Source organism: Triturus cristatus, chromosome 1_1 (assembly GCF_964204655.1).
Source record: "Triturus cristatus chromosome 1_1, aTriCri1.1, whole genome shotgun sequence".
Taxonomy (NCBI): Eukaryota; Metazoa; Chordata; class Amphibia; order Caudata; family Salamandridae; genus Triturus; species Triturus cristatus.
In genome coordinates, this window is record NC_140579.1 from 1,273,224,469 (window position 1) to 1,273,241,419 (window position 16,951).

The 16,951-nt window shown below is 49.3% G+C and overlaps 1 protein-coding gene across 2 annotated transcripts in view; it reads left to right on the forward strand.

Moving 5' to 3' along the window:
* The window catches only part of LOC146871945 (ATP-dependent RNA helicase DDX42-like), an 865,800-nt gene that overhangs the window by 339,373 nt on the left and 509,476 nt on the right, over positions 1-16,951 (forward strand). For both annotated transcript variants that reach the window (XM_085652377.1, XM_085652387.1), the window contains one exon: positions 10,644-10,748. In XM_085652377.1, coding sequence (XP_085508503.1) covers positions 10,644-10,748 — 105 coding nt within the window. The remainder of the gene's footprint in view (positions 1-10,643; positions 10,749-16,951) is intronic.

Here is a 16,951-nt window from a genome sequence, read left to right on the forward strand (position 1 = left end):
AAGAACTGTGTATGTTGCGAGAGGGTGCCCTAGTAAATGGGTTGAGGTATGGACCAAGTGGAACGATTTCAGGGGCGGCATTTGTGAACCACCCGCCATCGCGCAGGAAGAACCCGGAGATGTCTAGTATCCTGCTGGTGCGGTTAGGGTGTTGGGAGGGGGGTGGCGGCTGCAGCCCCGAGCCTTGGACACGGGAGACAAGTGTGGTGTGGACCGGTAGCTAAGGGGAGGGAGGGGGGGGGAGTTTGTTGAGTTTGTTAGTTCGATTGTTTGGCACTGTAATGCAACTTGGGGCTCTCTGCCCATATCTTGGTGGACATTCTGAAGGACACTAGATTTGCCACATACTAGCTACACCTTGGTACACCGGTATCCTTCAACGCCGCCGTACCTCCGGGTTGACGGCATATGGGCTGTGTGCTTCGAGACATATGCAAGTTAATTACCGCGGCCGGCCCATAAGGGTTGTAGGCTCTCTGCTGTGTACCTTTGACTCTTAATAAAGGTTTTTGAAAAAAAAAAAAAAAAAAAACAGTTAAAAAACAAACAGCAAAACACATTTTGCATTTACAGTTATGCAAACAGGTTCCTCAGAGAAGCCTGCTCCACCTGGGCGTCGGCCTGCGTGTCTGAATCTAGGCAGTAATGGCGCGTAAAAGTATGGACTGAGCGCCATGTAGCCGCTTTACAGATCTCAGACATGGGAACGTTGCGAAGGAGTGCTACCGTAGAAGCCTTCCCTCGAGTAGAGTGTGCTCTAGGTTTACCCTGCAGAACTTTGTGGGATAGTTGGTAAGCCAAAGCTATACAAGAGACAATCCATCTTGAAATAGATGTCTTGGATGCAGCCAGCCCGGTATTCGTGGACCCATAGTTCACAAGAGCCTGTCTGACTTTCTAAGAGTAAGGGTCTTAGCCAGATAGAATTTCAAAACCCTCCGGAGGTCAAGAGAGTGTAGGGCTCTCTCCGGGGAAGTAGTCGGTTGAGGAAAGAAGGTGGGCAACGTGATCACCTGGTTAATGTGGAAGTCCGAGACCACCTTGGGTAGGAAGCTCGGATGGGTACGGAGCACCACCATATTAGCATGAAACACAGTGTAAGGTTCCTTGCAGCAGAGGGCCTGAATTTCACTAACCCTACGGGCCGAAGTGATGGCTACTAAGAAGGCAGCCTTCCAGGTCAGATGTTGCAAGGAGGCCTTATGAATCGGTTCAAAAGGGGCTCCCATCAGTTTAGAGAGAACGATGTTCAGTTCCCAGGAAGGGGAAGGAGACCTCACAGGTGGGTAAACTTTCTTAAGCCCTTCTAAGAAATCCTTTACCACTGGCATCTGAAAGAATGAGGTCTGGGTAGGAGACTTCCTATAGGCTGTAATAGCAGCTAAGTGTACTCTGATGGAAGAGTACTTTAACCCAGACTTCGCCAAGTACAGTAAGTAGGGGAGAATAACCTGTTCTTGACCCCGGATCGGATCAAGGGTGTTATCTCTACACCAGAAGCAGAATCTTTTCCATTTAAAGCCATACGACTTCCTCGTGGAGGGCCTCTTTGCCTCCCGAAGAATGCTCATACAGTCCGGTGGAAGATCTAGATGTCCGTACTGGATGAATTCAGGAGCCATGCCGTCAAGCGGAGGGAGGGGAGATTGGGGTGGAACACTCTCCCCTTGTCCTTGGTCAGCAAGTTCGGCAGGCATGGCAACCTCCTCTGTGGTACCTCCGACAGCTGGAGTAGATCTGGGTACCACCACTGCCGGGGCCACTCCGGTGCTATTAGGATCATCCGAGTTCTGGCCCTGTAGAACTTCTGAATCACAGCCGGGATGAGAGGGAGAGGAGGAAAAGCGTAAAGCAATGTCCTCGACCAGCTGATCAAAAGCGCGTTCCCCTGCGACCCCCGTTGAGGGAACCTGGAGGCGAAGACTGGGCATTTTTTGTTGTCCGCGTCTGCGAACAGATCGATGTCCGGTATGCCCCACAAGCGGAAGATGTCTTGAGCGACGTCTTCGTTGAGCACCCAGTCGTGCGCTTTGATGAAGTCTCTGCTGAGGCCGTCCGCCTGCACGTTCAGGGTCCCTGGCAGGTGAACAGCGACGATCGTCGAGTTTCTCGCCAGAAGCCATTTCCAGATTGACTGGGCCTCCAGAGACAGGACCCGTGATCTGGTCCCTCCTTGCTTGTTCAGATAGAACATAGTTGTGGTGTTGTCCGTCTGAACCTGAACATAGTCGGTCTGCAGGGATGGGTACAGGGACTTGAGAGCGAGATGGACTGCTCGTAGCTCCAAGAAGTTGATGTGATAGCTCTGTTCGGTAGCGGACCAGAGACCTTGTACTTGAAGCCGGCCCATATGAGCCCCCCAGCCCTGCATGGAGGCGTCTGTGACCACTGTCTGTGTCGGAGGCGCCTGATGGAAAGGGACGCCGTGAAGCAGATGGGAGCGCTTCATCCACCACCGGATAGAATCTTTGGCGGCTTGATGAAGGGTAATGTGATCCTCCCAGCGGCCGGACCTCTGCGACCACTGATCCTCTAGGTCTTGTTGCAGAGGACGCATGTGCAGACGTGCGTTGGGCACGATGTAGATGCACAAGGTCATGGATCCCAGGAGAGATGACACTTGTCTGGCTGTGGGATATTCCGTGCTGAGAAGCGTGCGGCTTTTTTGCAGCATGGAGGATAACCTCTCCTCCGAAGGACACACGCTTGCGCTTGAGGAGTCTAGAGAGGCGCCCAGGTAGTGGATTCGCTGAGTTGGATTGAGGATCGACTTCCTGTAGTTGACCTGAAGGCCCAACGAGTGTAGAAGGTTTAGGCAGAACGAGAGATGACTCTGGAGTCGAGCCGGAGTGGAACTTTTTAAGAGCCAGTCGTCTAGATAGGGGTAGACGAATATCTTCCGTTTGCGGAGAAATGCAGCCACCACCGCCATGCACTTTGAGAACGTTTGTGGCGCGGACTTGAGGCCGAATGGCACGACCTTGTATTGATAATGTTGGCGAAAGATGTGAAATCTGAGAAACTTCCGATGTTTCGCTGAGACAGGAATGTGGAAGTATGCATCCTGTAAGTCGATGGCACACATCCAGTCCCCCTGGTGTAGATGTGGGAAGATCTGGTGCAGTGCTAGCATCCTGAATTTTTCTCTTCTGAGAAATCTGTTGAGGAAGCGGAGATCGAGGATGGGTCTGTTGTCCCCGATCGCTCCTCTTTTCTGAACAAGAAAGTACCGGGAATACACTCCCTGATTTCTCTGCCTGTTTGGAACTTCCTCTATGGCGTTTTTGGAGAGGAGAGTGGCAACTTCGTCCTTTAAAAGCTTGTTTTGGCTGGGAGGGAGTGGCTGTTTCCGTGGGGGTACCTGCGGAGGGGGAGATTTGAACCTCAGCAAGTAGCCACGCTCTACAATACTCAGCACCCATCTGTCGTTTGTAATTGCATTCCACTCTGCCAGGTGAACGGTGATACTTCCTCCTACCGGAGTGGCGAACGAGCGCGGAGGAAGTAAGTTTTCACTGTTTGGGAGGTTGCTTGTTAGAGGACTGCTGCTGTTTAGCATTTCCTCTTCCTCTGCCCCGGCCCCTTTGCTGAAACTGGGACCTCTGTTGGTTTTGAGAGGACAATTGGGGCGTTTGAACACGCTGGTGAACGGCACGTTTGTCGCCCTGGCGAAAGCGCTTGCGGAACTCTTTGCGCTTTTCCAGTCCCACAGCCTTTACGGTGTCCAATTCCGTTTTCATCTTGCTCATTTGGTCGTCCGCATGAGCTTCAAATAGCGATGACTCATTAAACGGCAGGTTAAGAATTCTTTTCTGCGCATCTGGTTTGAGGCCCGTTAATCTGAGCCAGGCCGAACGGCGGGAGCAGATGCCATGGGAGTAGCCATGCGCGGCTAGGTCTGATGCATCCGCCGCTGCGCTTATTACTTGGTTGGCCACCAGTCCGCCTTCTTGGAGGATCTCCGTGAAGTCCTGCCTGTCCTCCCTAGGCAATTTCTCCACGAACCTGGCCAAGGAATCCCATAGGGAGCGATCATACCTCCCCAGCAGGGCTGAAGCGCTAGCGACCTTCATGTGCGAGTCAGAGGTGTTGCACATTCTCCTGCCGTAGGAGTCCATCAGTTTGCTGTCCTTCTCAGGGGGGACAGAAGCAGATACTGAGGCTGAGTGAGACTTCATGGCCGCCTCCACGATCACCGAATCCGCTGGCGGGTCCGCCCTCAAGAATAAAGGGTCCTCGGTCGGAGCCTTGTACTTCTTTGCTATTCTCGAAGGAACCGAGCCCGCTGTAGCCGGTGTAAGGAACGTGGCCATAGCTGGTTCTAACAATCCTGGCACCAACGGGAGCAGAGGTCTGGGAGCTGACCGATGGTGTAAAGTGTCAAAGATCACAGAAGTGGGTGCCTGAGGGACGTGCAGTGCGATGTTCAACTTCTGCGCCCCTCTACCCAGGACGTCCGAGAAAGTTATAATGTCATCCACCGGAGACACTCGCGATGGAGGCGTGGATGAAAAAGTAGGAGAGTAGTCCCGGACTGAGGATCTTGTGGATGAAGTCCCAGTGGACGACCTGGTGCGTCGCCTCTTGTGGGAGCGTTCACTATGGTGAGCCTTTGACCCTGATCTGCGCTTGGACGGAGATCTTGGACGTTTTGGCGCGGTGCGACGGTCCCTGGAACGAGACCGGCGTGGTGAAATTGGCCTTGGATCCCTCGGAGGTGATTTACTCCTGCGCGGTGGGGAATACCTGCGGGAGTAGTCCGATTCCGGACTCCGACATGTGCCTGCGGCCACATCTCGTAACCAGCGCGGTGACAGTCTGAACCGCTCTGGAGCCTCGGGTGATCCTTCCGGAGATATTTGCACGATGTGCAGTCCCGGAGATGTCTGTTCTCCTGGGGACCTCTCCGCGGGCGCTCCAGTTTTCGCCCTCGACGTCGAATCCCTTGACGTCGACGACGTCTGCGTCACCATCGGCAAGTGTGAGGTATGCCGTTTTGGTCTCGACGCCGATCGCGACGCCGATCGCGGAGACCTCGACGTCGATCTCCTCTTCTCTGGCACCTGACGTCGGCTATGTGAGAAGTTGGCCTGATGTATGATGTCACTAGTTCTAGTGCACACCTTATATCAGTCCAAATACCCTTATGGTTGTAAAGTCAACCTTATAGACCAGCTATCCTAGTGGTAGCATGGACAAGAGCAGTCTTAGGCTAAACTCTGAATGGCATGTGAAGCCAGCTGTGATACCATATATAATCCCTTGAATACCAAATGAAAGGACACCACAACAGATATATATATAAAATAAAGTGTATTTATTCTAGTCAAACCCTCAGCACTCTTTATGAGATTAGAGGTAAGTACAACACAGTCTTATTTAAGCATACATTAAGTCACACAGGTAAGTAATACAGTTAGGCCCTAGGGGCCACGCAAACCATATACTAAGTAAGTGGTATAAGGACCACTGTCACGGAAATAGAATAGGCCTAGGCCTAGGGCAGTGGTTCCCGAACTGTGCGCCGTGGCTCCCTGGGGAGCCGTCAAACCTAGCGAGGGGAGCCGCGCACCAAGCACTTTAATGCATTTAATGTGGAAGTGTCTGTTGGCTTCAGTTAAACTAATTAGACTTAAGTGCATTATGTCAATGATTTGTAAGTGACATGCCTAAAGCTGTAAACGTAGTGCTTAATTGATGGCAAGTCGAGGGAGATGACTTCCATATTTCACTGGATCCCCATGTTCCAACACTCCCTCAGTAAGCGGAAGATGCCGGATTTATTTTGTTTGACTCGTTAATAGTTTCGTTTTTTTCCAAATGCATTTTACACCAATGCAAGGTATCAGGAAAGTACAGTTGACCTATCTATTACATTAAGTATTATTAAGTATTGGCACGTGTACTTGAACCATAGGTACTTCCAGTAAATATTTCTTTCAGTACACACACATTTCCAGACAGACCTGCTCTCTCCTTGAGTACAGGGAAGTAAAACACCATATACGTCATAATGCCAACATTTGGAAGCAAGAAAGACGGATGTTAAAAAAAAAAAAATATGAGGAATTTATTTGGCTTGCATTGATTTGGAGGCAATTTTAGGGAGGATACAGCAAAAATAAAGATGCATGTGGTTAAACAAATCGTGAGTCACCCTGCTGAGACAGGTGTGTTGGCACGTATGACATGGGTAGAAATGGAAGTGTATGCAAATATTCTTCAAGCTCAGAAACACTTTGGCAATGGGGCCTACAAGCATAGGGGTGCTATGTAGCACTGTAAGTGGGATAAAAAGATTGAGAGGGAACTCTAAAAAAGGCATTGGCAAAGAAGTGTAACTAGGAATATATTATTAGAGGTACCGCCTTAGTAATACGAAACACCCTGCGTGTATGATTATAATACCTTCATCCCAATTATTTTCATGGAGAAAAATGCAAGTACTCCTGAGGCCTGGCTTACATCCCCCTCCACCCTCCAAAATAAGTAAATACGGGGAGCCACGGGTAATGGCCAATGGGCCAAGGGAGCCACGGGTCGAAAAAGTTTGGGAACCACTGGCCTAGGGAATCGCTGGGGCTACACTATACTACCAAAGGTTAGGAAGTGGGAGGCCCACGGGATTCGTGTGCAGAGTGGAAACACTCACGCGTAATGCGTAAAAGTCAATAGCAATAGTACAGTTTAGAAATCGATAGATTTAGGACACTTCCGGAGTAGCTAGGAAGTCGAGACTGGAAAACTAGACACTAGGATAGTCACTATCCTGATGAGCACCGGAGTACCCAAGTTACCTAGCCCACAGGCCGCGGGTGCATAGGGGTGAAGTTGCGTCGGTTTTCGTCGTCGACTCCTATGGATGCCTGAAGAAAGATGCTGACAGGCAGTCAGTGAAGAGTGTCCGGTGGATCCCAAGGCTGGGATCAAGAAGAGAGGATACCTGCAAGCAGAAGGGACAGAGTCAAGGTCACTAGCCAGTGACCACGTGGAACCAGGAAGGAACCAGGCGATGTCGTGAAGATTGCAGGTGAAGGTGAAGCTTGTCGCTGCAGCCAGGAGGACCAGGAAGCGTCGAGGACGACCAGGACCAGGAGGCGAGCTGACGGCGGCGTCGAAGTTGGACTAGGACTCACCAAGCCTTGGCAAGCGGAACCCACGCAGAACGGAGGACTTGCTTCTGGTGCAGACCAGGAAGGTCTGGGATGCTTCTCTTTTTCAAAGGAGCAGGAGCCAGTCTGGAGGAGCCAAACCAGCGATGAAGATTTCAGGGTGCGCCGTCACAAAGGCCACTAGCCAGAGGGCAAGCAACCGGACAGACGCGGCAAGCAGGAAAATGCTGAAGGGCCCCACGCAGAACTCGTGGAGTGTGGGGGGCTGATCTTCGGTGCAGATGGTGCTTGGGGGTGGGGCTTCTCAATCCCCGGTGCACAACTTCGAGGGTGCCTCAGAAGCTGCGCTTGAAGATACTAGCCACTTTTCCCAGGTAGCCGGTCCCACGTCGCTCGTCGCCTCCGCGGACCTCACCTCAGCTCTGCTGTGGATGTGGATCAGGGTCGGAGAAGTCTGGAAGTCAAGGCTCTGGTCGGGCTCTGCAGTCGGTTCCTCGTAGAACTTGGGCAAAGCAAAGGGTAGTCTCTTGATGGTGCCTGTTTGCACAGGGTAGCCACTCCTTGGCCACAAGGGAGATTCTTCAGTCTTCTTCTTTCGTCGAATGTCGAAGGTCCAGAGTTTCTGTTCAAGTTTGCAGGTTCAGGATAATCTAAAGTCTTGAGGCCCAACTCCCACTCTTATACTAATCTGGGGGGCTGAGATACCTGCTAGGTCACGCCTTATGGGTGGGACCTGGGAGGGGGTGGTTACACCCACTTCCCTTTGTCCAGTTTCGCGCCAGAGCTGGGGCTGGAGTGCCCCAGCGCCGGTTTGAACTGGACTATGCAAGGAACACCTTGTGTGCCCCAGGCATGTCTCATTCCTTTCAGCCCACCCTGCCCCAATACACTAAAGGCTGTCTGGGGAGGTGCTAGCACCTCCCCAAGCAGGAAACCTATTGTCCAGGCCTCCCTGGCTGGGATCACTCCCAGCTGCAGGAGGTCAGACTTGTGTCGTGGCAGCAGCATCCATTTTGTGATGCTGAGGCTTTGGTCAGAGGCTAACAGTGAAGTATGATTTTAACATGTCTTTCCCTCTAGAAGGGGGAATAATATCCTCATGTCCAGAAATGGTATGGGGGTATTATTCCACAGTGTTAGACACCTTACACGACAGGTTTCGATAAAGCCAAACCATAGTTACCATAACCGTCTAAGACTATAAGGCACTTTAAGAGTATATGGTAGGCTATATCATAGAACAGCTATAAGGACATGGTTCCGAAAGCTGCAGACAGGCTCAGCTCATGCTAGAGCACCATCTCACATGTTACCAAGCACTCTGCCTCCAGGATTGTTAAGGCCTGCCATAGGAGTGACTGATAGGTACACATGTGTCTATATGTAAGTTAGGTATAGGAATACTACACCTAAGCAAGGGGTGATTACACGACCTTGCCCCAGCTGAGTGATCAGCCAGTTGTGTCAAAATGGAAGGCCAGGCCAGGGGTGGCATAATACATGCTGCAGCCCCTGGTAGGCCTAGGGTACACCTATGCCCTGGGTACCTAGGGTACACTGTACAGGGGCCAATAAGGTGATCCTATCCAAATGGGTTATGCACCTAAAGTACATAGTATTAATTTAGAGAGAGAACAGCAGGGCTGTGGGTCTGATTAGCAGGCCCACAGCCACATCTAAGTCGAAAACCAGTAAAGCAAAAGCAAAAAGTGGGGGTGAACATAGAAAGCAGACCCTACTCTCCTACAGGCTAGATGACCACGACGTCGGCCGTGTCTTCGACGTCGACCTCTCTCGACGTCGACTAGGCGACTTTGACGTCGACCTCTCCTGCCGTCGACCGAGCGACTTCGGCGTCGACCTCTCTCGACGTCGACTGGGCGACTTCGACCTCTCTCGACGTCGACTGGGCGACTTCGCCGTCGACCTCTCTCGACGTCGACTGGGCGACGTCGACCTCTCTCGACGTCGACGTGGTGATCTTGACGTCGATCTTCCTCTCGACGTCGACCTTCTATGTCGCCGAGTGGGGGTAACCATCGACGGCTACCGGCCCACTCGCGGCGGAATGTACGTCGCCGCATCTCTCGACGTCGACCCCCTCGAGGGTGGCGGAGAGTGTCTCGACGTCGACGGAAGCCTCGACGTCGACGGAGACAGTCCAGATGTCACCGGACTAGCAGCCTTCGAGCCCGAAGGACCGCCTCTCGACGCCGACTTACTTTTGCGCGGCGGAGACTCTTGATGGTGGGATGAATCCCTCGACGCCGAAGTTCTCTGCCTTTTCGCCGGCATCCTCGACGTCGACGGCGAACCTCTTGGACTCCTGGTCTTTTTGGAGCCCGGGGAGCTGGTATGTCGCAGTTTCTGTACTTGCGTAGCTGAAGAAGGTGGTCTTGATGAGGAATGCTCGCCTTCACGACGGCTTTGTTCCTTCTCCAGTCTTGCATGCAGTTTAATGCGCTCTCTGTCCCTCAGAGTGCGCTTTGAGAACTTCTGGCAGTGGGGACACTGGTCAGGATCGTGTTTTGATGGTAAACACACAATACACACCGAGTGTGGATCCGCCAGTGCCATTTTATTGCCACAAGAAGGGCATTTCCTAAATAAAGGAGACATTCTGACTGGAAAAAATTGGAAAATTCACTGGAAACCAGCAGAATTAGCCCTTAAAAGCCAGAAAACGTCGAAAAAAGCTTGAAAAAGCTGTAATTCAAAATTTCAGTCAAAAAACTGAAGAGCTCAAGCTCCAGGATCCTCACAGAAGGAGCCGGAAAAAAGAACTGGCCCAACTGCCACCTGTAGTGCATCATGGGAGCAGGGGGTCACGGGCAGGCCTTAAAGGCACGGTCCCCCTACTCTAATGCCTTAAAGGCAGGGTGTCAGTTTTCTTGGTTTCTTGATACTCTACTGCAGCCTACTGGCGAATGCCTACAATTACATGTTGCTTTATGGCAATAAAGCAGTGCTGTTATAATTTGCCTGATGCTTCCTTTTTTCCTTACGGGTTACGGGGGCACTACTATGCAAAAATATGTAATTTACAGCATTGCCATGTTTTGAACATTATTAGGCTGCATTTATATGTTTTCACATATGTGTATATATATATGTATTTTCTATATGCTCCGGGATCACGCACATGGGCGGGGATTATTCATAGATTATGACTATTGATGAGTATCCCCTGGATGAGAACTTTCCTAAACTGATCACATTTTTTCATATCTATTTTCTATGTAGCAGAATAGAAGATGAGTATTGTCTCACAACTTAACTTGCTTTTGGTAGAAGTATGAAAGAAGTGATGAATCTGCATTTTACGTACTTAATATCCCCTTGCTGTACCTCATCATGAAGTTTTTTTCTTAACGTCTCTTAACATGTCTTTTTGTTGACTAAATAATTCCAATGATGTATAATTTTTCGATAATGCATTCACATGTTATTTATTAAACTGTTAGTAGAATCTCAGTTTCTATGGAGTAAACTCTAGGTTGCACAATTTTAACACTCTGACCTCTCCTCCAGATTGCGTATCCTCCATTTGAGAAAAACTTCTATGAGGAGCATGAAGAAATCACCAGTCTTACACCTCAGCAAGTTCACGATCTCCACCAAAAGCTAAATCTCCGGGTAGGTGAGAACATAACTCTGCAAGCTGGGGAGGTATAGAAGTTTCATTGGTTTTTAGAATCAATCCTTTTTATTGCGTGGTTGCAAGATCACTTGTACACAGCTTAGCTGCCTACATCAAGTTGCCGGCAGAGCGAAAAGTTATGAAAATGACAGCGTTTTAGGTCTACATCCCGGAGGACGACCCCGCGTTAAGTTCAAGCAATTGTAAAGCGTGAAGGCACCTAGCGAAGAAACCACTTTTAGAAAACAAACACCACCCCCCTCCCTCTGCATCAGTTCGAGCATGGCCACCCACCACACCACAGCCTCCAAGCAATGGTCCATCATCTAGCCACTCCAGCACTGGATACTCCAGGTGGCTCTAAGGGTATGAGCTGCAAGATTTGCACATATTTCGGACATGTTACTTGCTTCATTGGTTTTTGAAGTGTTTTTTGCATACTCGGAATAATAGTCTTGTAGAATGTGTACTATACTATTTCTGTATCTGGTGAAGCCCTTGATGGCCAGGTAGCCTCTGCATATTTGTGTTATTTTACACAGTCATTCACTTTATGAGTAGTCCCTTTCCATCAACAAGTTCCAACTCAGACTATTGTGATAGGTGCATCCCTAATGGGGTTTGAGCTCATCAAGGGAATTTTAAAATCAAATGGACATGGCTGCAGAAACAAATTGTACCAAATTAGCTTGCTGGGACACCGGGCAGTCCATGTGTCCCGCCAGGTTTTCCTTCCCTCTCATTTGAGAGACCGGTTTCTGATTAAGATGAAGAATACAGTAGCCATGTATTGTCTCAACCAATGGGGTCGGTGGGAACCAGATAAAGTACTGTCTCTCGATGCTCCAAAAATGAGTGTAAATTGCTTTTTCAACGGATTATGACCATCACTGCAATTTACCTTCCAAGCACCCAAAACAGCCAGCCAGAATCACACTGCAGAATCTGCAAAGAGAATGACGGGAGGGTTTCGGAATACGAAGTTCTGAAAACCAATGACGAAGAATGAGGGTATCATTGAATAGACATTTGCTACAACTGGAATCATAAAAAAACAATGCCTTTTAGATACACTTCAAACAAACCCCCGTGAATGCCCTTTTTGTAATTTGGTCAAGAAATGTATGCATTTTCCTGGGTTTGCAATTCTGATATTGCCTCTGAATATGAAAGAAAGAATATTGTTTCCCCAAAAGCTAAGACATTAGTGGTTGACATATCTGATTCACCATTCATAGATGCCTCACAGGAGGTTCCCTGCTATTATATGGATCATGTCTCCCTTTCGAAGAGACCCCTTTTTCCTTTCAGTTTGGAGACATGTTTTGAAGCATGAATCCTTTTCTGAATTCACATGCTGTGCATTATTCCGCCATCTTGTGGTTGGGTTCGTAATTGTCTGTTTCCCATTTTTTCCGTGGGTGTCTTCGACCACCTTTCGGTGCTAGGTTCATCCCTTATGTGACGTCAGACTGTGCCCTCGAAGTTCCTGTGCGTGGTAACCATCTTCAGATTCTTTTTTCCACTGTTGGGCCTGGAAGCAAGGAAAGATGCTCCGAAAGTTTAGAGAAGATTCCCGAAAAGATAGGATTTTTTTTTAGAAGAAACAGACTAAGAACAGCAAGGTATTAGAGAAGGAAAGGACCATTCATTCCCGAATCTCAATGGGGGAACCCATCGGAACCCCACATCACGCACTTGGTCCAAAAATGAGCCATGGTAGGGGTCATGGAAAATACCCTGTTTAAGTTTTGTCCAAACTGCCTCCACAAGTTTGCACAACGTGAACTGCACGAGGTCTGTAACCTCTGCCTACCAAGGGACTACTGGGACAAGAACTACGAGGCCTGCACCTCAAAGACTCTCAAAACTCTTCGAAAGCAGAGAGAGAAACGTCATGCTGCAATGTAGAGCAGCCAGAAGCAATTGGTATCGCTGAAGGATTTGGGCCTTTCATGCGACGAAGATGAACATGTTGCGGCTGCATAGTCAGCCCACGGAGGCTCAGATGGCAAAATCCTCAAGGGAGACGCAGAGAAAAAACTGCGGCAAAGGAGGCAACAAAAGATGCAAAAAAGAGACCCGGAAAAGGTAATAAAAAAACCCTCACCCCTCTGATACCAAGGGCCACAAGAAGAAAGCGCACAAGGCAGGCCACAAGAAGAAAGCGCACAAGGCAGCCCAAGTGTCAAAGGAAATGAGGACCGAGGGTCAATGACGACCAAAGGAGTCCCACAAATCCCATACCAGGGATACCAATGAGGGCAAATTGTTGAAGCTAATGAAAACTAGATCGTGTCGAGAGGCCCCAAAGGAAAACACCAAGCCTTTGGAAGCAGAATCTGCCACACCAAGAAAGGTAGCATCAACCCCAAACCTCACGAGGAGGATGCTGAAGAGGAGCTTGGCAACCCAGAAGAGAAAGAGGCAGCAGGGACCTTCAAGGAAGAATGGAACAACCTTGGCACACAGAGTCCAGAGAAGAAGGTTTGTACTTGCCCCTCGAAAGCTTTGCCACCAGACGACATTGCCTTCTATACCAGCCTGTTGAAAAGGGCAGCAGACTCTTTCGGGGTTCCCTTAGAGGAGGAGAAATGAGATTCATGTTTTCTCCTTGAGACACTAATGCCATCTACAAAGGGTAGTCGATTCCTCCCAATGCTACGAAGCATACTTGACCAGGTTAAAGAAGCCTTTAAAGAGCCTGCTTTAACAAAGGGAGTCACACCAAGGGTGGAGAAAAATGCAGACCCTCTTTAAAGGACCCAAAGTATATACAGGGGAACACAGTGGCCGATTCCATCATCGTCACCACAGCAAGAAGGAGCAACACTCACTCTTCCACTGGTCCACCCTCCAAGAGGGAAAGCAAAAAACTAGATATGGTGGTCAGGAAGATGGGGGGGGGGAAGGGGCAGCAACACAATGGGGTGTTGACAATTCAAATCCTTTTCTCAATAGAAATGGCACCAGCAATGGAACAAGATTGAGAAGATAACGAATAAGCTTCTAGAGGGTGCCAAGAAAAGGGCAAAGTCAGCCATTCAAGAAAGAGAGAATATTGCAAGCTCCTGCCTAAAGTCAGCCCTAGATGCGGCTGATACAGCCAGTAGACAAATGTGTACAGGTATAACTCTCAGAAGATATGCCTGGCTGAGGATTTTGGGGTTTAAGCAAAGTCCAAACAGTACCTAATAAGTCTTCCACGGGAGACACTTACTTTGGTCACGAGGTGGATGGTTCCATACACAGATCAAAAAGGACAACGAAACAGCAAGAGCAATGGGTGCTCTACGGTACAGAGGCATCTTCAGAAGGGGGAGGAAGAGGGAATTTTTCTACAAGGCAGCATCAGCAGATACAAAACAGTGGACAGTAGTCAAGCCAACAGTCCAGATACCAATCCTGGTAATACCACCCAAAGCAGCCTTTTAATGGTACCTTTTACAAGGAACTGACGTGTCCAGAGAGGTGCCAATTGGGGGTACACGGTACAGTTTTGGGAAAGAATACAGGCCCTGGGTACCTAATTGGCAGGGACCCAGGGCACATTAAGTCAAAGTGCATCAGTAGTCTGGCAAAAAGTGTGTGTGGGGGGTGTTACTGCAACAGAAACCCAGCTTCCTACAAGGATGACTCGACCATTCTTCAACCAGCACTAAAGCAAAGCTTCCATCACCGAAATGCTTCATTTTCTGTGTGAAATCTCCTCCAGAGCCAATTCTCGAGCAATTTCATCAGAAGCTCGTTCCAAACAAAAAAGACTGCAAACTCCGCCTGGAACGAAGAAAATGATGATACAACCACCAAAACACACTTTGAGGCGGCATTGGCTATTCCTGTTCAACCTGTGAAGAAGAAAAGAAAGGATGCTGATACTAGTTTATGCACATTCCTATTCCCACTCCCCCTATACTACCAACACCTACTCCGCCTCCTTACCACATCTGTCTGAGGCACGTAATATATCCCTTCAATAAATAGTAGAGGAAGATCAGATATCCCAGATGATACTCAACCAGGGAATACCTGTGATGATTGATATTGAGCCCCAAGCGACACTGACCATCACCATTTGATGATGCCTCTGCTCATCAGGTCCTAATAACACGTGCAACCACATTCCATCAAGGCCCTCTATATAAAGATTCAATAGAGAAGGATTTTCTGTTTGAGACTTTGTCTAATGCACATAGGCACAATATTTACAATTACTCAAGGGTATAACACGTCATTCATACGAAATCTTTAAAGATCCAGTCAATGCAAGGATAATTACTATATGCATTGACAAAAAGTACAAAGCAGCACCATTGGACCCCATTTTTAGGTCTCGCCTAGCGTTGCAGCGCATGCGCTGCTCGCTGGCGAGAGATATTGTGAGAGGGATTTCAGAAAAGGGCTTGGTGCCCCGCCCCTCATTTCCATTGGGTGGCGTTACTGTTTATGCTAAACGGTGGCTGTGAGAAAGTGGCTCTGTATATACTGTTCCCAAATTGGTACAGTGTGTACATAGTCCACAGAGGTTTGGCAGAGGCTAAAGTTAGATATAACCTGTAGGAAGGTGGAATCTGACTATATGGTTGCCCCCAACTTTTTGCCTGTGTGAGAAGTTGGCCTGATGTATGATGTCACTAGTTCTAGTGTACACCTTATATCAGTCCAAATACCCTTATGGTGATTGGTTGTAAAGTCAACCTTATAGACCAGCTATCCTAGTGGTAGCATGGACAAGAGCAGTCTTAGGCTAAACTCTGAATGGCATGTGAAGCCAGCTGTGATACCATATATAATCCCTTGAATACCAAATGAAAGGACACCACAACAGATATATATATAAAATAAAGTGTATTTATTCTAGTCAAACCCTCAGCACTCTTTATGAGATTAGAGGTAAGTACAACACAGTCTTATTTAAGCATACATTAAGTCACACAGGTAAGTAATACAGTTAGGCCCTAGGGGCCACGCAAACCATATACTAAGTAAGTGGTATAAGAACCACTGTCACGGAAATAGAATAGGCCTAGGCCTAGGGAATCGCTGGGGCTACACTACACTAGCGTTAGTTAGGAAGTGGGAGGCCCACGGGATTCGTGTGCAGAGTGGAAACACACGCGTAATGCGTAAAAGTCAATAGCAATAGTACAGTTTAGAAAACGGTGGATTTAGGACACTTCCGGAGTAGCTAGGAAGTTGAGACTTGAAAACTAGACACTAGGATAGTCACTATCCCGATGAGCACCGGAGTACCCAAGTTACCTAGCCCACAGGCTGCGGGTGCATAGGGGTGAAGATGCGTCGTTTTCGTCGTCGACTCCTATGGATGCCTGAAGAAAGATGCTGACAGGCAGTCAGTGAAGAGTGTCCGGTGGATCCCAAGGCTGGGATCAAGAAGAGAAGAAACCTGCAAGCAGAAGGGACAGAGTCAAGGTCACTAGCCAGTGACCACGTGGAACCAGGAAGGAACCAGGCGATGTCGTGAAGATTGCAGGTGAAGGTGAAGCTTGTCGCTGCAGCCAGGAGGACCAGGAAGCGTCGAGGACGACCAGGACCAGGAGGCGAGCTGTCCCACGAAGGCTCTTGCTGTCGGCGGCGTCGAAGTTGGACTAGGACTCACCAAGCCTTGGCAAGCGGAACCCACGAAGAACGAAGGACTTGCTTCTGGTGCAGACCAGGAAGGTCTGGGGTGCTTCTTCTTTGCAGAGAAGCGGGAGCCAGTCTGGAGGAGCCAAACCAGCGCAGAAGATTTCAGGGTGCGTCGTCACAAAGGCCACTAGCCAGCGGGCAAGCAACCGGACAGACGCGGCAAGCAGGAAAATGCTGAAGGGCCCCACGCAGGACTCGTGGAGTGTGGGGGGGCTGATCTTCGGTGCAGATGGTGCTTGGGGTTGGGGCTTCTCAATCCCCGGTGCACAACTTCGAGGGTACCTCAGAAGCTGCGCTTTAAGTTACTAGCCACTTTTTCCAGGTAGCCGGTCCCACGTCGCTCGTCGCCTCCACGGATCTCAGCTCTGCTGTAGATGTGGATTAGGGTCGGAGAAGTCTGGGAGTCAAGGCTCTGGTCAGGCTCTGCAGTCGGTTCCTCGTAGAACGTGGGCAAAGCAAAGGGTAGTCTCTTGATGGTGCCTGTTTGCACAGGGTAGCCACTCCTTGGCTACAAGGGAGATTCTTCAGTCTTCTTCTTTTGTCGAATGTC